At 31.9% G+C, this 27,872-nt stretch overlaps 1 protein-coding gene across 1 annotated transcript; it reads left to right on the forward strand.

Moving 5' to 3' along the window:
• Positions 1-1,549: 1,549 nt before the first annotated feature.
• LOC139526364 (uncharacterized) lies at positions 1,550-27,114 on the forward strand. The gene is made up of 9 exons (XM_071321500.1): positions 1,550-1,583; positions 5,361-5,441; positions 9,425-10,169; positions 18,061-18,189; positions 21,597-21,646; positions 22,392-22,500; positions 23,498-23,544; positions 25,156-25,242; positions 26,275-27,114. Exons 1-9 carry the CDS (start codon positions 1,550-1,552, stop codon positions 26,883-26,885), a joined length of 1,893 nt encoding a protein of 630 aa, XP_071177601.1. The 3' UTR covers positions 26,886-27,114.
• The last annotated feature ends 758 nt before the right edge of the window (positions 27,115-27,872 follow it).

The following is a 27,872-nucleotide window of genomic DNA, read 5'->3' on the forward strand; positions in this document are numbered from 1 at the left end:
AGAAAGTGTGACAACGATACACATACAAGAACAATTCGATGGTAAAATTGAAGATATATTTTTTTAGTATTGTTAAAAGATCTAAAAGATTGCAATTATTATATGTGTACAAAAAAAAGTTTAGGCGTCGATTAACTATCATGTATTTGGTCTATATTTCTTGACAGAAGAGAACAGACAAAAATCAATCACTAACAATCACGAAGTAAATTAAGTAAATACTTTGTTTGTTATTTGAAATTTCTACATACAAATGCTCTATAATTTTACAAAATCAATTAGATGTAAAGTAATTCCATGGCAACAAATCAGGTATAATTGAATTACTTTGCTTGCATTTAATTCAGTGATTCTGTAGCGAAATGGTTTTTAATTAATGTTCAGCCATAGGTATTTCTTTCATATCTGAATGCATTGATATACATCGAGCAGATATTTTTGAAGAAACGTTTTTTTGTTTACATTTTGGATATTGTTATGTATGTGTCCGTAGTCTTAATGGGTCGAAAGTCTAATTTATATCGTCTACTTCCTTTTCAATGAAATCTTCAAATCCTTATTTCAAGACTTTTCCTAGCAGTTTTCATTTAATCATATATATTTTCCTATACAAGAGGGTTATAACCTGGATTCAAAGTTGTATTGTGTATTCTGTTTCAGTAGTTAAACAAATGAATAAGAATCTATAGAATTACGGCCGTGATATGATTATCACCGTACAACCTACAATAAAACTCATAGTAAGCTATATAAGGCTACTTCAAGACAAAACGTAATACCTGTAAAATTCTAATAAACCAACGCCAAAATGTTTGTCAAAATTAATATAGTACTCAACAACCAACGACAACAACTGTATTATAGGACCCGGACTTAGAATACATAGAAGATTCAAGTTGATTGGACTTCAACTTCATCAAAAACTACCTCGACCAAAACCATAAATGGGGCATAAAAATTAACTCAAGGTACTCGCAAAGCGGTTTGTGTTCGTACCGGCAGTCAAGGCAGCCAATAATGTAGTGGTGGTGTGACGCATATACTACACGGAAGTTCTTCAAAACCAAATTATCAATTCCTCTACATTCAGGTCCGTACGCACCACAGAGAGTCAAATCGTTAACAAGCATATCACTGCCACTACCAATCTTAAAGCATCTTCCGAACATTTGAAAATCCCTACCATGTACTGGTTACCGAAATTACACAAAAAAACATTTACATTCCATTTTATCTCCGCATCGAGTAAGTGTTATACTACTAATCTATCAGTGCTTCTAACTACCTCCCTTACTACTATCAAAGAACTGGCTATTAACTTTTGTAATAAAGCTTATGAAAATAATGGTATAAATTATTTTTGGCGTGTTAATAATTCTTTAGAGGTTTTAGATAAAATACATGCTTTTGATGGTCCTTATAATTCTGTTGACAGTTATGATTTTTCTACTCTGTACAAAAAAATTTGTATTTAATAAAATGGTCTTTCGAAAAATCTCATTGTAATTTAATTTGCTGTAACTTGTTTAAAGCCTTTTTCTGTTACGAAATGGGAGAGTATGCTAGATACACTTACTGGAAATGTGAGGATATTATTACAGCTTTAAATTTTCTGCTAGATAACATTTATGTAAAGTGTATCGTCAGGTAGTTGGTATTCCTATGGGCACTAACTGTGTCACTTTAATAGCAGATTTATTTCTATATTGCTATGAATCTCAGTTTATGACCAAACTCAGTAAAGACCCATCAATGTTATATTTGGTTGATACATTCAACAATAGCTACCGTTATCTGGGTGTTATTTATTCGTTAAATAATCCAGAGTTCTCTAATATACTTCCGAAATTTACCCCAAAGAACTTACTTTAACTAAATCTAACACAAACAGCAGCAGTTGCACTTTTCTAGATTTAGACATTTCAATTTCTAACGGAAAACTACATACTAAAATTTACGACAAAAGAGACGATTTTTCATTTCTTATTGTTACTTTTCCTTTTTTAGACGGCGATGTGCCTTTGGCGCCATCATACGGTGTTAATATATCCAAACTCGTTCGGTATGCCCTTGTGTGTTCTAATATCATAGATTTTAACGAACGTAATGAATGCATCACTGGGAAATTATTGTGTCCGGGATTTCGATACAATAAATTACTTAAAAACTTTACTAAATTCTTTCAAAGATACAAAGATTTGATTAGTAAATTTGGCTGTATCTGTAGAAAACGTATCAAAAATGGTATTTCACATCCTAAATATTACGGTAATATTGTACTTAAAGCGCAAAAATCACTATGTGATCCGAACTCATCGAACCTTTAAACAAACTTATAAGTAAGGGTCATCTTATCAATATTGTAATTAGATCTCTGCATATAGTTTACATTAGCATTAATATCGATTTTGTCATTAGTAAATTAAAACATAACTAAATTGTATCTTCTTTTGAGGCGGGATGTATAGAGACACACACACGTTAATTGTTATCTCTAAAGAAGTCGCTCCTCACTAAATTTACTACCTGTCGATGCATTTATTTTTTGGCATTGCACAAGTCACGTCTTCTCTGACTGTTCATGACGTTAAAATATTACTAAATCCGAGGGATGTGGTTTAGTTGATTTTAGTCTCTCATGCATGATTTTTTATTATTAATTGTGTTAGGCTGACTTCATACAAGAAGTTCTTAGGAAGAAAGATAAGAAGTTAGCAATATCCTTTAATTCTACTTTCCGCTATATAGATGATGTTCATTCACTAAATAATTCAAAATTTGGTGACTATGTCGAACGCATATATCCCATTGAACTAGAGGTAAAGGATACAACAGATACAGTAAAGTCGGCCTCATATCTTGACATACGTCTAGAAATTGACAATGAGGGTCGATTGAAAACCAAACTCTACGACAAAAGAGATGATTTCAGCTTTCCAATTGTGAACTCTCCATTTCTAAGTATCAACATTCGAGCAGCACCTGCATACGGTGTATATGTCTCCAAATTGATACGATATTCCCGTGCTTGCATTTCCTATCATGACTTTCTTGATAGACGGTTGTTGCTCACCAGAAAACCATTAAATCAAGAGTTCCAAATTGTGAAGTTGAAATCATCTCTTCGTTAATTTTACGGACGCCATCACGAGTTGCTTGATAGTTATGGAATAACCGTTTCACAAATGATATCGGATATGTTCCTTACGTCGTAACTACAATCCCCTCCCCTTTCATAAAAGTTACCTACCGAATATTTACCGGATTTTTATCTCATAAGCAACACGACGGGTGCCACATGTGGAGCAGGATCTTCTTACCCCTCCGGACCACCTGAGATTACCCCTAGTTTTTGGTGGGGTTCGTGTTGTTTATTCTTTAGTTTTCTATGTTGTGTCATGTGTACTATTGTTTGTCTGTTTGTCCTTTTCATTTTAAGCCATGGCGTTGTCAGTTTATTTTCGATTTATGAGTTTGACTGTCCTTCTGGTATCTTTCGTCCCTCTTTCATCTAGCTCTAATTATAAAGTTTTATTGTTGATATTCACCCAATATTTATCTAGTGTTAAATTAGGTATTTATATGACATAACTTTCTTGGTAATCCTAATTATTTGATAATTTTATATACACAGAAGTAGTATATCTAAACCGACAAAGTTATTTTTCATTTACCTGTATATATTATGAAAACCGGTTTTTTCAAAAGTGATTATTTTGGAAGGGTGGTGTCTTGCCATGACTTTATTTGGACTTGTCTGTTTGCTTTTTGGCCTTGAATGTTGTCCGTAATATTTTATTAACTATGTATATGCATTCAGGTATCTCAGATCAAATTTATTATTTCATAGTGTGTTGGTTTACGCTTTTTGATTGAGTTAAGCCTTTCAATTGATATTTTATCGTGTGTTTTTCTATGTTGTGATGTTATACTATTGTTTCAGAAAAAGGGAGAAGGTTTGGTACCATTAAAACGTTTAATCCCGCTGCTAATATTTGCACCTGTCCTAAGTCAGGAATCTGATGTACAGTAGTTGTCGTTTGTTTATGTAATTATAAGTGTTTCTCGTTTCTCGTTTTTTATATAGATTAGACCGTTGGTTTTCCCGTTTGAATGAATTTACACGTCTAGTAATTTTGGGGCCCTTAATAGCTTGTTGTTCGGTGTGAGCCAAGGCGACGTGTTGAAGGCCGTTTATTGACATGTTATGGTTTACTTTTATAAATTGTTATATGGATAGATAGCTGTCTCATTGGCACTCACCACCACATCTTCCTATATCTATTAATAACAGTAAACCTCAATGCCATAAGATTTAATAGTTATTTATAACGATTATGAATGCTTGCTTTCTATATGTTATAAGTATGATTAAACCGGTATTCAGTGATGCAATCATACGAGTTCTGACGAGGAATATAATTACCTTATTGAAATATTACTTCAAAGTTTTCAAAATTTGATAGATTCATCCTTTTTTTAAATATGTAATTGAAGTGTCAAATCCATGTAAAAAATGTAGATATGACCCAAAATGTATATATTGTAAAGAGTTATTTCCATTCTCAGTTAATATACTAGTTTTCTTAATTGCAAATATTAGTTTTGAATAAAAATTATCCTTTACTAACTGTTTCGAGACACATATGCCATTGATTCTTTGGAAATCATTTAAAAATTGATGGATTCATGTTCTTGAAATCTGTAATGTAAATATGACAAGCAGATAATGGTGATGTTAAAGTAAGATGATTTTAATTTTCTACATAATTTAAAGCAAGACCATGTTATGTACCCAATAGCATTATCTTATAAAAGTCTGTGTGGTTTATCCTGGTACCTGTGATTAGTGTATGTACTGAAAAATTTAATTTAATCGAGAAAAAAGGAATTGAAACTTCATAGACTTGAATTTTAATTAATTGTATTCTACATGACTGTATGATCCTTGAAATTCAGTTATTATACCATATATAGCTATATGTAAATTCATTCTACCAAAAAAGGTCCTGGCGACTATCCTTATGTATACCTATCGATCTGGTACAAGAAAACCAGAAAACTGCCTTCAATGTGTAACTTGATATTTAGATATAATTGTCCTAATTACTTTACCAAATGTAGTTTTGTCTAAAAATTGCTGAGCCGTCTAGTAAGAAAAAAGAATGAATATTTGAAATCAAAGATAGAAAATCAAAATAAATGTATCATCCTCAAATGTACAAGTTTAAATTTCTTTATTTATATCACTATATTATGTATTATAAAAAAAAATCTTGTAGAATAATATATTGGCTTTTATATATATACATCATTTATAACGAAAACAATCTAAATTTATTTTGTTTTTATGTTTTAAGTGACTACACAATCAAATATTGCTAAAGCTTGTTCCTCAGAAGAAAGTGTGACAAAAGGGCAAAGAGAAAAAGAAACCGAAGGTAGAATTGAAGGTTATGTATAAAATATGTATGGTTAATGAACCTGAAGCAGCAAAGATCTTATGAGTTCATATTAACAAAATGAATTTCTACACATTTAACGCGATAAAGGCTAAAATCCGACAAGGCTTAACTAATTTTTGATAGATTTCAATATTATTTTTATATGATAATATACAACAACATGTCTGCACCTAAAGTATATTGGTTTAAAAAGAGGGACAAAAGATACCAGAGGGACAGTAAAACTCATAAATTAATAAAAATTGGCAACGCCATAGCTACAAATAAAAAGATAAAACAGTCAAATAGTACACATGACACAACATAGAACACTAAAGACTAAGAAACACGAACCCCATAAAAAACTAAGGTCGTCTCAGGTGCTCCGGAAGGGTAAGCAGATCCTGTTCCATATGCGGCACCCGTCGTGTTGCTTATGTTATTACGAATCCGGTAAATAGTCCAATTTTGTAGCTCAAATTCGTGAAAAGTAAAGGGTATTGTAGTTACGACAAAAGTCATATCCAATAGCATCTGTGAAACGATTATTCCATAACAGCCAACCAACTCGTGATGGCGTCCGTAAATTTTACGAAGGAATGATTTAAACTCCACCATTTGGAACTCTTGGTTCAATATCTTCCTTGTGAGCAACAATCCTCCATCAAGGAAATCATGACAGGAAACACAAGCCCGGGAATATCGTATCAATCGGGAGATATATACTCCGTATGCATGCGCTGCTGGAATTTTTCTACACAGAAATGAAAAGTTCACAATTTGGAAGCTGAAATCATCTCTTGTTTTTTGTACTATTGTTTTTCTGTTTGTCTTTTTCATTTTTAGCCATGGCGTTGTCAGTTTGTTTTAGATTTATGAGTTTGACTGTCCCTTTGGTATCTTTCGTCCCTCTTTTGTCGTAGAGTTTTGTTTTCAACCAACCCTCCATGTAAATTTCTAGATGTATGTCTAGATATGAGGCAGACTTAACTGTAAAAAATATATTTAATAAATTGAATATGCACTTGCATCTTTTTTCGATTTGTTTGTTTGCAGTACATTCAGTCAGTGATTCAGGAGATCTCTGCAATTGTAAGACATTCTTAGAAGATGTTAATATATTTCATAACATCTTAAATGAATTGTATTAATAAATCGATACTCTTCCGGAGAACCTGAGATCACCCAATTTTAATTATTTTATTTTGATGAAAAACTATTCTGTGAAGTGTTTTGTGGACTGTTGTTAGTCATTTAATCTTTTTGTTTCTTTTGGCTTTGGTATTGACTTTTTTCTGCATGTTTTGAGGTTTGACTGTCTCCTTCACGAATTAGTTGATCCATACGATGTGTCTTTGACCAAACTAGCTAAGGACATTTTTACCACATGGTAGATTGTGGTTTGTCATAACGTCGTCTTATCCTTTAATTACCGAACGTGACTTATTCCCGATTGTGACTGTTTTGCTGAGTGAATTATTATAATTTATTGACGTCTTTTCTATTATATTCATGTGTTATGGTAAAGAAAATTAATCACCGCCTTCATTTATTAGATTTGATTTTGATCAACGTAATCTACGATAATCGACGTTTGAAGTTGGATTCAAAACAAACTTGACATATATATATTATAGTTAATTGCTTTTAATAAGTATTGCAATGTGCATTGTGTTTAAATGTAAAATCAGTATTTAGTTCCATTACAATCTTAAATCAATCCTAATTCTATCTTACTTTTTAGATATAGTTTTTCAAATGTGACGTCATTTTTGTGATGTTTCAGAAATTCATGTGACGTAATTTTTCTGCCTTTTCACCATTCGTATGTGACGTCATTTTTATGATTTTTTGCGTTGAGGCCTGGACTAAGTCGGGTGTGTCTATTTTTCTGTGTTGGTCTTTGCATCATGTATTTGGGTTTTGTTTTCTGTAATTAGTTAATACTTCAGTTTCATTATGTATATCTTTTATATTCATTTGATAAAATTTACTGTTAGTATAGCATATATTGTTTTAAATAATAAGGATGATCTTATCCCAAGCATAAAACATAGCCATATTTGACACAACCTTTTTCAACTTTTGATCTTCAGTGCTGTACAACTTTGTACTTTTTTTCACTTTCGATCTTTTATATCTGGGCGTCACTGGTGAGTCTGGTGTGGACGAGGCGCGTTTTTGGCGTATTGAATTTAAAACCTGATGCCTTTTGTTATCTTTTAATCATGTGTTTCTTTGTCTAATACGTTCTCCTATTTATTTGTATTGTAGTTCTGTAATATTATGTTGTCATTTCAATGTTATATTTAACATTGCCATTACAGTGCGAGATTTGGCATGCAACAACACCAGGTTCATCCTACCATTTTTATCTTTAAAAATGTCCTGTACCAAGTCAGGAAATTGCCATTGTTATATTATAGTTCGTTTCTGTGTGTTAAACATTTTACGTTGTGTTTCCGTTGTGTCGTTTGTTTTCTCTTATATTTGAGTGTGAATTCACATTACTATAAGACGTGTCACGGTACTTTTCTTTCCCAAATTCATGTATTTGGTTTTGATGTTATATTTGTTATTGTCATCGGATTTTGTATAATGCTTAGTCCGTTTCTGTGTATGTTACATTTTAATGTTGTGTCGTTGTTCTCCTCTTATATTTAATGCGTTTCCCTCAGTTTTAGTTTGTTACCCCAAATTTGTTTTTTTATCCATAGATTTACGAGTTTTGAACAGCGGTATACTACTGTTGCCTTTATTTATATCGTCTGTATCTGTTTACAATTATATCTTGAATTCATTATAACCCAAATGTTGTAAGCTGTTAACATTGTATTAGAAAAACTTCTCGTTTTGTCTACCATGTCTAAGAAAAGGGTGATAACCCAAACTCAAAATTCTATTATTTTTTTCAGTTTGAACAGTAAAATATATAAATAAGAATCTTTCAAATTAGGATATATGATATGATTGACAATGATAAATATCCACCAGGAGAAAGAATACCTTTTGTTATATAAATACATTTCAAAATGTTAGCTTAATGTTACATTCAGCATTTATAAAAAATTGAAAGTATTTAAAAAAAAATACTACTGGTTGATTTAAAAAAAATCATTTTGCATCCACTTTTAAGAATAAATATTTACGTACAAAATCAATTTATGTTATAATAGCCTCTAAATTAACTCAGTACATAATTTATATCAAAACCATTCTAAAATGAATGGTAGAAATAATAGATGGAGCAACTTAAATACTGACATGAAATTTAGTGGATTTAATAAACCGATTATTAAAATGAAATGCCTTTTATTATGAATTTGCGACCGTATTTCTTGCAATTCAAAATTCTTGCAATAGTTTTCCTTAAAAACTATCAATTGGGAAGACGTTCTATAAAGTTATAAAGCTACTGTATCATTATGCAGGTATAGCTTGGCATGAATGTTATTGAACCATGTAGTACGAAAAATGAATAATAATAGTTAACAAATAAATTGAAATAAAAAATCTGCATATTTTCTCTATCTTAAAAGAAGTATTATTTATACTGAGAAATAATTATTGAATTATCAATTAATGTACAATATACAGACATTATGTTCATATCTGAATGTATTTCTATTCATCTTCATAGTATTTGATACATGTTTTACAAGTAACTAACGTTTAACGTAAGGCCTTTGACATTGAGCAAACCAATACCGTAAAGCTAACTACAAATGACAAACAGAAAAAATGTGATACGATTCAAAGGAGAAAACAAATGGCCTTTTTTATATAAAAATCAATTATGGTAGACACCAACTAACGACAACCTATAAATTCCTGCATATACATAAAAAGGGGTTTAATGATTTATTTGAGCGCTCAAATTGGACAATATTGTAACAGCACAACGTAAATTATACTTTATACATCAGTTCGAATATGTTTTCATTATTTGATACTACTAACCAAATACTTTGATTTTGCAGGTTTCTCAAAGACAGAACTACTAATCTTATTCTGTGGAGCTTTATCTGGGATAATTGGTTTACTTGGATTTTTAGGAATTTTAAAATGTGTGAGGAAACGTATGCGTATGTCAACATCAAACCATGAAGAAAAACCGTCTGAAGAGGAGGTGCATTCATCAGAAGAACAGGAAATGCAAGAAGCTTTTGCACTACATGAAGGCTTTTACGAAACTATCGACGATAGTCATTTGGACAGCATATCGGTTCTACAAACATGTAATCCTAATCCGGGAAACGACGATGAGTCGCTAGATTCTGTAAGTTCAACACATTACATCGATGATCGATCTAGCTACTTAGATCCAGTAAGCAGTCCTATAACAAGGAAATCAAGTTGGCTAAATGAGGAACAAAGCCAAGAGACATATGCTTCAACAAGGATATCTTCTTGTATACAAAATCAAACTTCATGCAATCCAAATCTGAAAAAAGACAGTGAATCGTCAATTTCTGAAATTTCAACAAATTGTAACGATGATCAATCAAACTACCTACAACCTTTGTGCAGTCTTATATCAAATGATTCAAGTTTTCACACAGAGAAACACAGCCATAAGGTATTTCCTTCTGCGAACAATTCTACTTGCATAGCAGATCAAACTACCTGCTATCCTTATTTGGCTATAGAGGTGGACGATTCAGACGATTCAAGTACTGAGTTTTCAGAAGACGCCACGCATGACCGATCAAGCTACCTTCACCCGTACAACACTTTAATCAACAAAACTTCATTTTGTCATATTTATAAAATATGCCAAAATGAACCGTTTTCAGAATAGATTGTGGAGAAAAATGCAATGGAATTGGGAAATATTATTTTCGGAAATCGTGTCTTACTTGTCTATTTACATGTGTAGTTTGTACTTTTGGTTCAGGGAAAAATTAATAGCAATTCGTTTTCTACACTCAGAACATGTTTTCAACGAGTTCATACTTTTCAGTTAAGCGAATTGATAATGACATGATAGTTACTTATGCCTACTCAACCAATACTTTACTGCTTTCTTCAGAATTGATTTTTTTCTAGCATACCTTGACTGTCCCATGAGATATATGATATATGTCAATGGGAACCAACTGGATGGCTTATTTAGTCAAACCACATGTAAATGGAAACATACAGTCGTTAACAATGGACAATCCTGTGTCTAAAAAGGTTTGTAAACGACATAAATGTCTAAATATGTTCTTATGTAAACAATATCCAATTAATGACTGTCATTCCTTTCTTGAAAGCTGCTGTCATTCGGATTGGTTCCACGTTCTGTTTGAACTCTACGGAAGCATAAAACAATTAATAATAAAAAGTAAAATTCTGAGTTGTTAAACTATTTCTCCAGAAAGGATCACCTTCCATAATCTTTTATAATATTTTAATTCATTTAAGAAGTTAATTTTTAAGATGTAAAATTTCAACTTTCAAGTCATGTTTCTTACATAAAAAAAAATGTTGTATGATTGCCAATGAGACAACTATCCACAAGAGACCACAATGACAGACATTAACATCTATAGGTCACCGTACGGTCTTCAACAATGAGCAAAGCCCATACCGCATAGTCAGCTATAAATGGTCCCGATATGACAATGTAAGCCAATTCAAACGAGAAAACTAACGGCCTTATTTGTATAAAAAAAATGAACGAAAAACAAATATGTAACACATTAACAAACGACAACCACTGAATAAAATGCTCCTGACTTTGGACAGGCACACACATAAATAGTGTGGCGGGGTTGAACGTGTTAGCGGGATCCCAACCCCCTCCCCCTAACCTTGGACAGTGGTATAACAGTACAAAATAAGAACGAACTATGAAAATCAGATGAGACATGCTTAACTCATCAGATGGACAAAAATACAAGTGGAAGTGGCCGGGTTCTTGTACATCCCGACAACAAAAAGACACTTGGAACAGATCTGAGAGTAGTTGTATTTTTTTGTTTTCATTATTGTAAGTGAAAATTGAAGTTTTGTTTTACATTGAAATTTAAGTGTTTTTTTAATTTTAATGTTGTTTTATTTCTATACATCAAAGCTTCAATTATTGTGTAGCACATTAGTATAACTTAAAGACTGGGCAGGTGAAAATACCGGTTCTGGTCTGTAAAAGAAAATAATTTTCGGATACAAAAAAAAAAATAAGCGAAAAGAAACTATTTTGATTTTTCTTCGAATAATACTATTTAGTTTGAATTTAATGTTGATAACATATAATACATTTAGCTCGACATAAAGGTTACAATATGTATAAATAGAAATATGTGGTATTAATGCCACTGTGACATAGACAATAACTTAACTCTTTAGTGTCTTTAATTATCAGCTGTATTTGTACGAGGCTTGGAAACAAGGTGTATGCAAGCTTTTATCGAGCTATTACACCTATTTCGAGCCGAGGTTACAGCTGATACTTAAAGACTCTAAACAGTTATTGCCTTTATCCTGTAATTAATTATGTACACTATTTGTGTTTTGAAAGACACAAAAACACATGATTTCAACAATAATTTTTTTTTTTATAAAACATTGTCCAATTTGAAACAGGAGTGTACGAGTTGTCCTACGCTTCAGACTCGACATTCACTTAACATGCATGCTCAAATAGACATGGTTGTTTTTGTAACACAATATTAATCATACACATTAAAGTTTTGAAATCGATAGTTGTCATCGTATTAAAAGACTGCTGTTCATGTGTGTATGTTATCAGAAAATTGGTGATTCTTTTTGCTCTAAAGAAATGTTTGAAAACAAACAGAACGTATAAAAGTAATCGTAAATTCGCAATTAATACGTCATTGGAATGCGACTGCAATACACATTCTGAGATCACGCAGGTTTGTACAATACTCAGTCCGGCAGTGGGTGGAGCTTTAAAGCGATATCTGTATAGTATACAGATACATCATAGCGATATTTGTAGGGCTATATCTGTATAGTATACCACCCAATTGCAGGATAAAACTCTCTATCTCAATCACACTGTATTAAAGTTAACAATTATAGGTCAAAGTTCTGTCTATATATACAAAAATATCTGGTTGATATTGCACCTTTCATCAATGAATTGGCAAAAAATGTTAGATAAAAGCTAAATTTCAAAACAACAGTTAGTTAGAGGATTCTCATTATGTTCATTTCATTTCTATGTGGCAATATTCAAGTTGAAAATGCAGTATGGAGTATATATCTCCAAGTTGATACGGTATTACAGGGCTTTAGTGTCATCAAGTTATCGCATTAAAAAGAGAATGCATTCAAATAGCGATTTCTTAATTTTGTAATTTCGTAATCACAAGTGAAAGACTGTTATTCATCTGTGTACATGTTCCAGATCATATGAGTATTTAGACCGTACGCGTAGGTCCGGACCGTATACGTATACTCGTACGGTCCGACCATACGCGTACGGTCGGACCGTATGAGTATATGCGTATGGTCCAGTACGAGCTGACCATACATGTTATTAGATCATATGGGTTAAATTTTAAAAAAAATAACATTAATCACAATCTTTATTTTCAGATTTACTAATTTAATATTATTACAATTACACGGATAAAATGAACAAATGAACAATTGAAATTAAATATTTGTTTAATTGTATATCTTGATCCTAATTTTGGTACTCTCAACCAATGTTACACTTGCTACCACAAGTAACGTACTAATATTTTTTACATTTACATTTTTGCAGTTCGTGTATGTTCCTTAGCAAACATATTTTTTGGTAAAGTTCATAAATATTCTAAAACAATTGTCCTCCCACATTATATTTACTTCCGATATTTTCAATTTTAGTGATCATAATTCAATTATTTTACTGAGTGATCGACATGTTAAATACAAGAGATTAATAGATTCAATTAGCGTGAATTTTTTTAAATCATTAAAATATATAGTTGTTTTTTTTCAATTACAATTAAACTTTTTTATATCTATTTGAGAGTTAAGTTATATTGATCTGTTATATGGATCTAATTAACTTTGACAACTTCTTAATATAAGTCAGACCGTACGCGTACGGTCCAAATACTCATACGGTCTGGAACATACACAATAATTTATTTTAAATTAATACACGTAATAGGTCTTCAAATCGTGTTTATCATAAAAAGTATCTTGTTGCTTAATGTGGTACATAATACTACAGAGAGATAAAAATCAGCTAAAAGTTTCAATCACGTTCTATTGTGATGAAATATTAAGCGTGTTGCTCAAGAGTTTTGAAATTTTTATATTTTTGTCAAAAGGTCAAAGTAAATATTCGGTCAACATATTTTGAAAATTAAACGAGCTAAATTAATTTCAGTGATGGTGTTCGGTACCACCTTACTCAGGTAACATCAGGAATTTCTCGAATGTCAAGTTGTATCTCATTGTAAATTTCCTTTCACTTAACAGAATATTTTGTTTTGAATCATAACATCTTTACGTATTAGTAATATCTGATTGGTATGTTCTGATAAAGATGTAAGTACGTGCTAATAACATATGTGTGTATATTGTGATTCTTAATTTGTAGCGTACATGTATATATTTTGTTCAAGTTTCTGAATCGTTGTTCCGTGTCATTTATTTACATAACAACATGATGCAAGGATTTTTTTTCGGAACAGTCTATTGTACATGTTTCAATGGTATTGTACAAAGCAAGTTCAATGTGTGCTGGTGGTCTGTACCACAGGTTTTTGTATGCGTCTAGTGTTGTTAGGGCCATAGGCTCTCTATCACCGCTGGCTAGCCTGCTTTGTGGGTGAAAAGAAAGCCGAGTGCGCAAGTCTTTCTGTCGGTATATAGCCTCTACACTATTCAAGACTTCTACAATGCCTCCCTGCGACAGCACATGGTAACTAGTATCTAGCATTCTAGGCATTATTGTAGAGGATCTCGGAGCAGCAAGGGCCCTAGAGAAGCAGTGTGTAAGCCCATCGGCGCGTGGACACGCCCTTGCACTCATCAACCTTGTCCCAACTATGGGTAAATAGTGCCGCTGCCTTGTGGTTTGATATGGAAAGATCAAAAGGCTATTGGAGCAGACCCAGAAAGAAAAGCCGGGAAGATGGAACTCGTCAGCCATGGCAGACAACCATCTATGGGAAGGAAAACCTAGACCACAAAACTCCATTCTACAGGTAGTAGGTTTCTCGTATAGCTAATCACCAGACAGAATAAAAAATTGATGATTACGGAAACCCAAGATACATTTATATCAGGGCCTTAAATGTCGACCGGCATGAAGAGGATAGGTGAATAGGTGAGGTAGGTTAGGTGAATGTATGGACAATGGAGGAAACTAAAACTGACATGAGTTGGGAGGGACATTATCATGTCTGATCCGCTACTGTAGTCTATAGTGCTTTTTTGGCGTTGATTTTATTTGGTAATGTATGTGCTGGTTTTAAATTCAGGTTTTATGTTCCCATAGGTATTTTCAATGATACTTAAAACACTATTTTATAAAACGATAGGTCAATTTTGTATTTTTTAAGAAACGGTTTTCTTTTATGCTTTAATGAGATGAATATAAAACATTCACAATGACGTTATTTGAAAGGTACTTTTTAGAAGCGCTTCTGAATGTATGGAGGAACGCCTTTAAAAGGTTGTTTCAGGTAAAGTGTCCAGTAAGGTTCACATAAAACGTACTTTGCTAATTTTCTGGCAAAAAAATAAGTATTTAACTGCATTCATTAGTAGCCTGAAAGTATTATATCTAGTTGATGAGCTAGAGGCCTTGACATTTTGGAACGTTAGCTATTCACTCTAAGTTGTTCATTGTTATAATGTTAATGTCTAGAGTCATAACATGACGAGTGCGATTTTATCTGAATGATGAACAATGACATTTAAGACGTGTGTAACATATACTCTAAAAATCATCACCGGGATCTACCAACCCTTCTGAAACATTTAAAAGGAACCACAGTTTTTTAGTGGGGTTCTTGTTACTCGGCCTTTTCTTTTTGTATGTTGTGTTTTGTGTACTGTTGTTTGTCTTTTCGTTTTTTTGCCATAACATTGTTAGTTTGTTTTCGATTTATGATTTTAATAAGAAGAGATGGTATGCATGCCAATGAGTAATATCTTCAGACAAGTCACAATGTATAAAAAGCTAACAATTATAGGTCAAAGTATGGCCTCCAACATGACACATTGGCTCATACTGTTTAAAATAATTCCTTACATTGCATTTATTTTAGACTCTGGTGGATATTTGTTTCATAGGCAATCAAAACATACCTACTTTAATATTGGTGTAGGAATATACAACTACAGGTTGAGTGTTGCTTAGTTTTAACGGGTATTGCTTTTGCACATACTGTTTATTGAAAAGCATTGCTAATATTGATAGCTTTTAAACTTGATTAGCGAGTAAAATAAGTTCTTCAAATTTATGAAAGTAGTTGTCATGATTTTGAAAATCCCAGGGTTAGCAATATCCTTAATCATTGCAACAAATCTGTAATTAAGCAAATTGGAATCGACAATTGACGTGTTTGGTCATCTGTATTGAAATAAATACTTGAGCAATAATAACTGTATAGTGCATTCCCACAGTTTTAACATAAGATAACAAACCATACAAAAAACTTAAGGTGCTATAAGTTTCAGATGAACGTACATCCTATTGCGACAAAAAAAATTTGTTAAATAATTACAAACAGTTGATATAACAACATTTTGGAATAGCAAAATACCTATAGCTACATCCTCAACGTGTTGGTGCTTTCTAAATCAATTGTTTTTCCTTTTTCTCGAATTCAGAAAACTTAATTGTTTACTTTAGAAAAATTAGGTCACTGCTTATTGACAAACAAAATTGGTGTAACTTTTATTTCGTTATCATTATTTACACCACTGGTTGATGTCACTGCTGGTGGTCGTTTCGTTCCCGATAGTATCCCCAGCCTGGTAATCAGCACTTAAGTTAACATGCATATCAATTATATGGTCCTCTTTTGTTAAATTCACTCTTTGCAAAAGTATGAATTATTCTAAAAACTAAGGGTTTTATCCCATGCATAGATTACTGTAGCCGTTTATTGCACAACAATTTGGAATTTTGGTTCCTCAAAGCCCTTCAACTTTTATACGTGTTTGGCCTTCTTATGAATTTGGTATGAGCGTCACAGATGAGTCTTATACAGACAAACGCGCGTCTGGCGTATGAAATTATACGTCATGTACCTTCGATAACTATTTACACCAATGGGTCGATACCACTGCTGGTGGATGTTTCGTTCACGATTGTATCACCAGCCCAATAGTCAGCACTTCGGTATTGACATGAATTTCACGTATTCGGTCCTTTTTTAATTTACTGTTTGCAAAAGTATGAATTATTCGAAATACAAAGGGTTTGTTTTATCCGAGCCATATATTAACTTAGCCATATTCGGCTCAACTTTTTGGAATTTTGGGTCCTCGATGCTCTTCAACATAATACTTGTTTAGCTTTCTCACTTTTTTTTTTATTTGAGCGTCTCGGACGAGTATTAATGTAGTCGAAACGCGCGTCTGGCGTATGAAATTATGAGCATTGTTCCTTCGATAACTATTCACATCAATGAGTCGATGCCACCGCCGGTGGTTGATCCGTTCATGAGGGTATCACAAGCCCAAGTAGTCAGCACTTAAGTATTGACATGAATATCAATTATATGGTCCTTTTTTTTACTGTTACTTTTTTTGGCAAAAGTACAAGTTATTCGAAAAACTACGATTTTTTTTTAATTTTGTTTTACCCCTGGCATATATTACCTTAGCCATATTTGGCTTTTTGGAATTTCGGGTCCTCAATGCCTCTCAACTTCATACGTCCATGGTTTTCTAATTATATTGAGTCATTCACGAGTCCTATGTAGACGAAACGCGCGTCTCGCGTATGAAATTATAATCATGGTACGTTTGATAACTATCATCAACATTGTATATCTTTATACAAACTAAAACTTAAATATGTCTCAACACCCCAAAAATGAACTCACGCTGCCAAAGATGACAAAAAATAGATATAATCTACATTTTAAACTTATATTTTAATTTTGAATCATTAATAAAGCTTAGAAGACCTGTTTGTACTCTGAGTCCATTTAGACTAGATTTTGTCATACATTTTTATGACTCTGGCTAATTAAGAGTTTTTATATAGAACTTGTCTCTTCTTTGAGACCGTATTTTATTTATCGACGTGCTCTTCGTTAAACATTATATTATCAAAAATGACTTTATTCGTCCAAAATATGGGAATACATATTTGCGACATGGTGTTAACATGGTTTACAAAAACACTCAATTCAATTATACCTAGAGCGCTAACAAAACAAAAAGGACACAAGGACGGACGCCCAATATTTCCATGTCTCCTGAAACCCTACCTATCTGATGAAACAGTTGGAATGATACAAACTGACAGGCAAACTACAAACCTATCATACAAGGAAGCATTTACACGTTTTGCATTCGAAACACCGACATTCAATTAAGTATTGAATGTTTTGGTTTTACATAAGTACTTAATCGTATCCTGAATCACTTGAAATTTTTAAAAATACACCATATACCACATTATAATTGAAATTAATAGACATTTTTGTTTGGACCATGAAAGAGAAATGTTGAGAAGCTTGATAATTTTGTTCTTATCTTTTAAAAGCAGTGTGGTCAGAGGTTTAACAGAAAAAGACAACAACACATGTGTTGACAGGATATCAAGGTAAGTAAATTCTCTTTGAACTTATAATTCGCAACTGTAGTCTTTTTAAAAATAAACAAACATGAAAATTGTGGATACCAGGTTTAGAAAAGCGAGAGAATTATATAAATTATTGAATAAATGTCGCGTTGATCTGTCTTTTTTTATTTAGTAGTTTTTGGCTGTTTTTTGTTTACGTCTATTTTTTTTTCTTCCTTTTTGACCATTGTTGTGTTTTATATATGACTGTTATATTTGTCACCTTACATAAAACATTATACACGATGTTGAAAATTGAACATAAACTGCGTCCAATATTTCACTATAGTCTCAATCTAATATTGTTCACACTCCTTAAAGTATAATTCTTAGTATGTTACCAAAATTATAACATTCCTAACGTTTTTATAAGATTGAATACGACATTTAATATCTCATCAGAAACTAGCAAATAATGTTAAAAATATCAACACTTTTATATTATAACTTTATATCGTATAAATATAAAAAATGAACCAGCTAAGCATTTCTTTTAGTTATGAATTAACATGCAACAAAGAATTTCACTACGAAATCACGATGCAAAATTAGATTTTTGGACCCAAAGTTGAGCTTTAATCAGCGATAATATGCAAGATAGCACTATCTTAATGATTTAGAAAATAATTTAATAAACGAAAATATATATATATCATACACCTATTGACTGGATGTGAGGGTAAAATCAAGTTTGTTGTCCCTGGGATACCAACTATTGATCGAGGCGAAGGGACAACACACTTTCTATTACCATCAGAATCAGTCATTAGGTGTTTTATTATACTGAACAACACAGTCATTAGTTGTTTATTATACCAAGCTGGCTAAGTCTCTTAAAGTGTAAATACATCATCTGAAAGAAAAGAAAAATGTCACATAACTTGACATGCACAAGATGAACTACTGTGGATTCATTATTATTCGTTGAATACCAATTTTCGTGGGTTTCGTGGATACAGGTGAACCACGAATTCAAATGTTCAACGAATAACAAATTTTCTATAGGCTTTGTATGAAGTGATTGGCAAAACCACGAAATGAAATATCCACAAAAACGCATGTTTTCCTCAATCCACGAAAATTGATACCCACGAAAATAAATGAATCCACAGTATACGTTTGTTTTTTTATAGTCCGTGTTGTATTTGTAAATATTTCGTTAATTGCAATCAATACTAGGACTAATTGTGTTAAACTTTCCGTGCATATAATAAATTCTAGCTTCAGTACAACAAATGCAAATACGGGTCTAGAAGACGACATCAGACCAATATTATAAATTATTAAAGTACTTTATTTTAGATCTTTAAAAAATGCGTCGCAAAGATTTTCTTTCTCTTCTATAATTTCGTCTTGTAAGTGAGATTACGATCAACACAAACATATTATACCGTTTACAATTAGAGTTTGACATTGCCAAGCACACAAAATCCATGCAGAAAAGTTAATGACGTCAGTATTGTCCAATGAAAAATAAGCAGGAAAAAGTATGAAAATTAGTCTGTGGAATTTCATTATTTTTTATATAAAAAAAAAATACTGAGGTATGATAAATATAAAGGTATATTGCACATTTTTATAAATGAATCAGTTTTTTACCCAAAAGTATACGGTAAATAATGTAGATTTTACATGCTGGTTTTTTTTTTTTATATCGAGTTCAAGTTCGAAGAGTTGACTTAGTTGTCATATTTGATTATTCCGTACGACAAAGTATACCAAAAAAATAAATAAACAATGCGTTTTGCATATATGAAATCCATCTCCATCCACCGGCCGTATAACAGGTGTCATTAAGGTTTCAGATAAGGTTGATGTATTGACTTAATGAATGTAGGGAAAATGATTTTGTCTTAATTGTACATAGTTTACTTTCAATTATGAACTGATCATCGTTAAATTTATTTGAATTAATGAACAATATCGAAATATTTGACGTGGAATCAATTAAAGGTTTTCCAATTTTGCTGGATTTTATAAAACGTTTCTCAAATAGTTAAAAAAAAAAATGCACAATATTCTCAAAAATGCTAGAATCATGTCCGTATGATTGTTTTCCATAAATGCTAATAGCGTCATTAAACATTCCGATATAAATGCACGCCTTAATAAAATTCCAATACGGACATAATTCAATTATTATTTAGAACATTGTCGCCGTTTCAGGATACTTTGAAGCACATTTTTTAATGTATCAAACAAAATTGAAAAAATAACAACCGGAAAATATAAATTTCAAATGAATATGTGTCAAGCATTTTGATATTTGTTTATAGTCTTCACGTAATGGCACGAGCAAAGTTTTTTGTGTTTGTATGGGTCTCCAAAACAAAGTAATATATTACAAAACTACTTTGCAAATCCAGAAGAGTGGCAAAAATATACCAAAGGAACATTCAAACTCATAAATCGAAAATAAACTGATAGCGCCATTGGCTACCAAAAGACCAATAGATCTAGACAACAAATAATACTCAAAACACAACATAGAAAACTAACGACTGAGAAACACGAACACCATATAAAACTATGGGAGATTTCAGATGCTCCGGAAGGGTAAGCAAATCCTGATCCACATGCGACATATTAGTACAATTCCATGCGCAGTTATAAGTCTTATTCTTTATGCACATACTGAAATATTTCTTAAATGTTAATTCATCATAATATATTTTCCGATGAAATTTTACCACTGAAATTTTGACAATGGATTGAAGATTGCTTCAAAAGACTATTAATCTAAAAAAAATGTCATCTGAAACACTCTATTTAAAAAACAAATCAAAGTGGGACAAACTCGGCTAATTGTGAACATGATCAAATTAAGTTAAACTAAAAAGACTAATCATGTCATTAACTTCTACATAAATAAAAGAAAAGAAATCGGTTTGTCATTGCAGTATATGAATATAAAAAGCGAAGGAAAAAACAAACAAATACCTTTTAAAGTTCACCGAATTATATAGCTATTCTGATTTTCCTAAATGACTGTGAAAAGCTTACTATACACATTGAAAAGTAGAAAATAAAAAGAAAATAAAATAAATAAACATGAAAAAGCTTAAATTTTTAAGAATACTGGAAAATACTAAAATCATTTTAAAATTGGCATTGATGGAGGTTAAAATAACTAAAATTGGCAGTGTAAGCACAATAAACATTTTGAAATGATTCATAGTTTCCAAAAATGAATTAGGATTGTCAAATGTGAACTCGAACTCATCAAAGAATTTTTTTATTAGCATATATGCGAAATTCTTGTTTGCACCATCGTATATCAACCTTGTCTTGTGATATCTTTCTGTAAACAGTAACAATTTATACATCAAAGGAAAATATGTACTCCGAATAAATGAATATCAATTTTCATATTTTGTTTTATTTTACAGAGAATACTATTGCTGTTCAAACTATGAAGAAATCAATGATAAGTGTATCAGTAAGTACGTAGGCATCTGTGTGGATAAAAGGAAAACACGAAATGTTCTACATACCAACAAAATATTTGGAATTATTTAACCATATACTAAAAACGTATCAATAAAGTTGCGAATGGAAATGGGGAATGTTTCATAGAGACAGCAACTTGACAACAGAACAGACAACAGGTGATGGCCCCCAATGGGTCTTCAATACAGCGAAAATCTCCTCCATCTGGAGGCATTCTTCGTTTGGACCCTAAATAAAAATTTATTATATTTCAGTGATAACGGCCTTCATACTAAACTCCGAATTATACACCACAAACTAAAATTATAAATATAACAAGACATACGGAGGCCAGAGGCTCCTGACTTGGGACAGACACAAAAACGCGGCGGGGTTAAACAGTTTTTTTTTATCTCAACCCTCTCCCTATACCTCTAGACAATGTAGAAAAACAAACACACAACAATAAGCGCAGTAAAATTCAGTTTATAAGTAGTTCGAGTCCGATGTCAGAAAAGGTAACAAAAGAAAATAAACAAAATGACAGTAATAAATAAATGAACAAAGGATTATAAGCAGTTACTGACATGCCAGCTGACGTCACAGTATGTATATCGAATTGAAAATAAATTTAAAAATAGAAAGATAATGAAGACTACGTCATTTGAGTTCAATGTCAATGTTACATTTAATCACATTATTTCTTACAGTTAATGTTTTAGCATAATATTACTCTGTCACTTTTACTTTTCCAGAATGCAAATTAGGATTCATGTCGAGAAGGGGTAATTCTTGTGAACCCTGTACTGTTAATTATTTTGGTAACGACTGTTCACGTAAATGCATGTGCAAAGAGTTACAAAGGTAAGACCGATGTTTTATCTTAAACACATAGGCTAATGTCAATGCTATTTGGTCTTTTATGGATTCTCATTAGGTATTATATCACATCCTCTTATTTTTATATCTAACTATAATATTTTTGGGTGTCTCGTTGGTCCATTAATTTAAGTAGCTATTACTGTAATCACTAGCTAGTCAACACTAGTTTTTGTATGAAGAAAAATATCGACATTTGATGGATTTGGTATGCAGATGGCTGTTTACGTAAAAGAACTGAGGCAATTAATAACTTATCTGTGAAAGTATTAAAACAAAAGACAGTTTGTTCTTAGCTCAGAACTACGCTTGAGAATGAAACCCTGTAATGCACTCTCTTTGGTTGGAATATCTATATTGTTGACCATTACATTGCCACATTGTTGGTTATTTTTTATGGAATGAATGTATATGTAAATTTGGCTTCCACTCACAAACAAATAGAATATCTCATGGACTATCGTTTGTGAATGAATTTACACCGAAATAAATCGCTGCAATAATTTAGTTCAATATCGAATGAATGTTACGGAGAAATCATTCTTGTTTCTCTGAGAGGCATGTTATTGTCTTCACCTTTTTTGCTTCTATTTCATTTTGACAAATATCGTTCAAATACTTAACGTTTCAAACATTAAAATTTTGTAAGCTACAACCATGTCTAATGAAACGTCTTGCTTTGTTTTTGTCTATCGATTTATGAGTTTTGAACATCGGTATACTACTGTTGCCTTTATTTGCCTATATGCAATACCGTACTTCGCCCTTATTCATTAGGAACCACAAAAACAAAAATGATTTCACTGTGATATTTAATGAATTTTCTATATAAAAAACACAAACACACGGACCTTAACTCATATATAGAGCAACACGAACAAAATTATATCGTGGTGAGTACTGCAGATAAGCTTGAAATGTCTGCTTCACTGGGTATGTAGTGTAGCTGCCTACCATATATTTATATTCATATTTATTCCAGATGTGACAATGTTGAAGGGTGTGTTGACCAAGAGACCACACGTACACGTATGTAATTTGTTATGTATATAACAACGTGTACTACTTGTTTATAATTTTATCAAAACAGTAATTAATCTGTGTTAATTGTATAATGGGTATAAGAATATGTGGTATAAATGTCAATAAGACAACTCTCCATCCAATGCACAATTTGTAAAAGTGAACTTATATTTTGATATGAAAATTTTAAAATTACTATACACATCTATGATATACAAATTCTTTATTTAGAAAAAATGAATATGAGCATATTTGATTTTAAAAACTCCTGCTGTTCAAATATTAGTTTTTTTATGGTATCTATATAATAAAACCTAATACAGAAATTCAACCAAACGGGTACTGAAGGAGAATATGAATACTTCACGGTGAATAGAACATGTTGACCATTTGTTAAAATATTTTCAATGTCAAAACATTTGGATCTAGTTTATATATTGACATGAGTAATTTCTATTTGCAACAAGGACGATAAAGCTGTATCAACCTCATCAGAAGTCAATAATTTTATCAAAGTAGCCAAACTTATGCAACCGAACGATGCGGTTTTTTTTTCTGACACGAAGAGCAACGATCACAATTTTCTTTTTCATTCTGATTAGCATGATTACTGAAAATCTTGATCATAAAAGTTGAAGTGTGATTCTCCTTATATAACAATTATTGACGATCATTGCTGCAGTTTATTATTTTATCAACTACTTATTTATAAATCGCCAATTTGCAGTATGTGCTCTATATAGTTAAAATTGAGAATAAAAATTGGGAATGTGTCAAAGAGACAACAACCCGACCATAGAACAGATAACAGCAGAAGTTCGCCAACAGGTCTTCAATGCAGCGAGAAATTCTCGCACCCGGAGGCGTCCTTCAACTGGCCCCTTAACAAATATATATACTAGTTCAGTGATAATGAACGCCATACTAACTGCTTTTTAATACTGAAAATGTAATATGCTTTGGAAATTGCTTAGCTATCGAACCATCTTCTAATCGAACTTGTAATAAAGGATATCAAATACAGATTCTTTACATCATGAGTTTGAGGAGGTCGTTACCACCCAAAAATCCATCACGATAGAGGTAACCGTTTTTGAGTATCTGATTCAGAGATGACGATCGATAAGTTCCAATTTCCGTAACCATTATTCTGTTCTCTTTACCTTGAATTAAACCTAATTATCGTCGATTTTTTTATTTCGTTTGAAATACATTGTGTGCCACTTGTGGCCCGAGATATTCTTCTCCTGTCAAAGAATCTGGAAAGCCCATTTTTTAAATTCGTATAACTCAGTCTTTAATTTTTATGATGTTTTTACTGATTACCTAATAGTCGGGGAGATCGAATGTGTTCAGAAGAACTACTTTTTATTTGTAACTTGATATAAAGGTACCCATTCCGTATTCACGGAGTTTTGTGTAAATATATTTAAACCATCTTGCATAAAAAACTGATAGAAATACTTGTATTTAAAATGAAAGGTGGAAAATAGAATGGATTTTTATTCGCATTCTTCAAACATATAACTTTATCTAAGAATACAATCAATGTAGGTTTTCTTTCTGTAAATATCATTTATAACGATATAAATCTAATGTTATCATTTTTTATTACAGTTTTAATGACAACCCAATCAAACATAGCTACATCTTTTCCTGCAGAAAAAAGTGTGACAACGATACACGTAGAAGAACAATTCGATGGTAAAATTAATATTGTTAAAAGATATTATATGTGTACAAAAATAAGGTTTAGGCCTCGATTCCCTATCATGTATATTAGGTCTTTTTTTCTTGACAGAAGAGAACAGACAAAAAACAATCACTAGCAATCACTAAGTAAATTAAGTAAATAGTTTGTTTGTTATTTGAAATTTCTGCATAAAAAAGCTCTATCATTTTACAAAATCAATTAGACGTAAAGTAATTCGTTGCAACAAATCAGGTATAATTGAATTACTTTGCTTGCATTTAAATCAGCGATTCTGTAGCGAAATGGTTTTAAATTAATGTTCAGTCACAGGTATTCCTTTCATATCTGAATGCATTGATATACATCGAGCAGATATTTTTGAAGAATCTGAGATTACATCCATTTTGTTCTTATCTTATCTAACATTTTGTAGCCTGTTGTTTGTGAGGCTGTCTTTTTCGTTTACATATTGGATATTGTTATGTATGTGTCCGTAGTCTTTATTGGTCGAAAGTCTAATTTATATCGTCTACTTCCTTTTCAATGAAATCTTCAAATCCTTATTTCAAGACTTTTCCTAGCAGTTTTCATTGAATTATATATATTTTCCTATACAAGAGGGTTATAACCTGGATTCGAAGTTGTATGTGCATTATGTTTCAGTAGTGAAACAAATGAATTAGAATCTATAAGATTACGGCCGTGATATGATTATCACCGTACAACCTACAATAAAACTCATAGTAAGCTATGAAAGGCTTCTTCAAGACAAAACCTGATACCTGTACAATTCAAACGAAATAAACCAATGCCAAAATGTTTGACAAAATTAATGTGTACTCACCAACCAACAACAACAACTAATGTATTATAGGGCCCGGAAACGAAATAATAAGGCAGGTTTAAACATTTGTGTGAGCGCTTAATTCTCACCCTTATACTGGTAAGTGGTGTAACACCCCAACATAATAATGTCCAACTGTAATGATCAGTTGGAAAAAGTTTACTAGCTACTAGCAATTGATAACATTCTTATTTTTCAGGTTTATCAAAGACAGAAGTACTAATTTTATTATGTGGAGCTTTGTCTGGAATTATTATTTTACTTGGAATTTTAGGAATTTCAAACTGTATTAAGAAATGTATGTGTATTTCGAAACCAAAACACAAAACAAATGTTGAAGAAGAAGTTGACGAAGCAGAAGCACTAGCAACACAAGAAACTTTTGAACTCCATGAAACCCTTTACGAAAGCATAGACGATAGTCATTTGGACAGCATATTACTACCAATTACATTCAGTTCTAATCTGGAGAAAGACGTTGACTCGTCAAGTGTTGAGAGTATAACACAATGTAACGAAGATAGGGCAGAGTACCTTCACCCATTTACCAGTCGTGGTACAAAGGCATCTAGCGGTCAAGACGAACAAACCAAAAATGCAATGCCGTCTACGAGTAAACCTTATTGTGAAGTAGGTCAAAGTTTAAACAGTCCATATCATCCATATGAATCGGAAGCATCATGTTATGAAATTCCAGTAGACTGCACGTATGACCGAGCTAGCTACCTTCATCGGAATACCACTTTAGTCGACGATACGTCCTACTGCCACATCTCTGAAATAGACAAAAGTCTACCTCTTTCAGAATAGGCGAGACTTAAAGACATTGACCAAACAATCATATCAAAGACAAAAGAAATCAATGGACATGGAAAAGAATGAGTAACAATTCTATTTGCCCTTTCTTTTTTACCTTTTGTTGCTGAATGTATTGTTGTAATGTAATGTCACATTTTTGAATATTTAAGAAGAAAGAGAATTTAGGTTTCTGACTCCATTTCTCTTTCATCCGCGGATCATTTATCAATAAATTTATAGATTTACTCACGAAAATGTAAACACTCAAGACTTGCTTTCATCAGACTTGTTTTTCATTGTTTTCTTTAACAATCTTATATTAGTTTTGCATTGAACATACATTTAAATAGGACTAAAAAGAGCTGTAGTTTATATCTAAATGATAACGCAACCCAACTACAAATTGTTTCATTATACATGTATAGGGCAACCAACAGATTATAACGATCGACAAATAATATGCAATATGCTAAGTTGATCTTTGATGCATTTTACTACTTTGTTATGTGCCTTTTGGGTATATATCGTTTTAGTCTTTCTTGCATATGCCTTATACGTTTTTGTATTTCTTCAGTTTATGCCTGGTCGTTTCTTAAAGTATATTCAGAATATATTTCGGACGAACGAAATTATTAAATTCATATTTAAGCTCTTAAGGAGGCTCGAGGGTATAAAAATTTCAGGAAAAAATCAAACATTTGTTTTTCATTACAAATTTTATTTATTTCCTTTTGTAGCTGTTACTTTATCATATGGTACAAAATAAAGGCAACAGTAGTATACCGCTGTTCAAAACTCATAAATCCATGGACAAAAAACAAAATCGGGATAACAAACTAAAACCGAGGGAAACGCATTAAATATAAGAGGAGAACAACGACATAACACTAAAATGTAACACATATAGACAAAATCCCACGAGAATAACAAATATAACATATATATATAACATCAAAACCAAATACATGAATTTGGGATAGACAAGTACCGTGACACGTC

The sequence above is a fragment of the Mytilus edulis genome, chromosome 6 (assembly GCF_963676685.1).
Source record: "Mytilus edulis chromosome 6, xbMytEdul2.2, whole genome shotgun sequence".
Classification (NCBI taxonomy): Eukaryota; Metazoa; Mollusca; class Bivalvia; order Mytilida; family Mytilidae; genus Mytilus; species Mytilus edulis.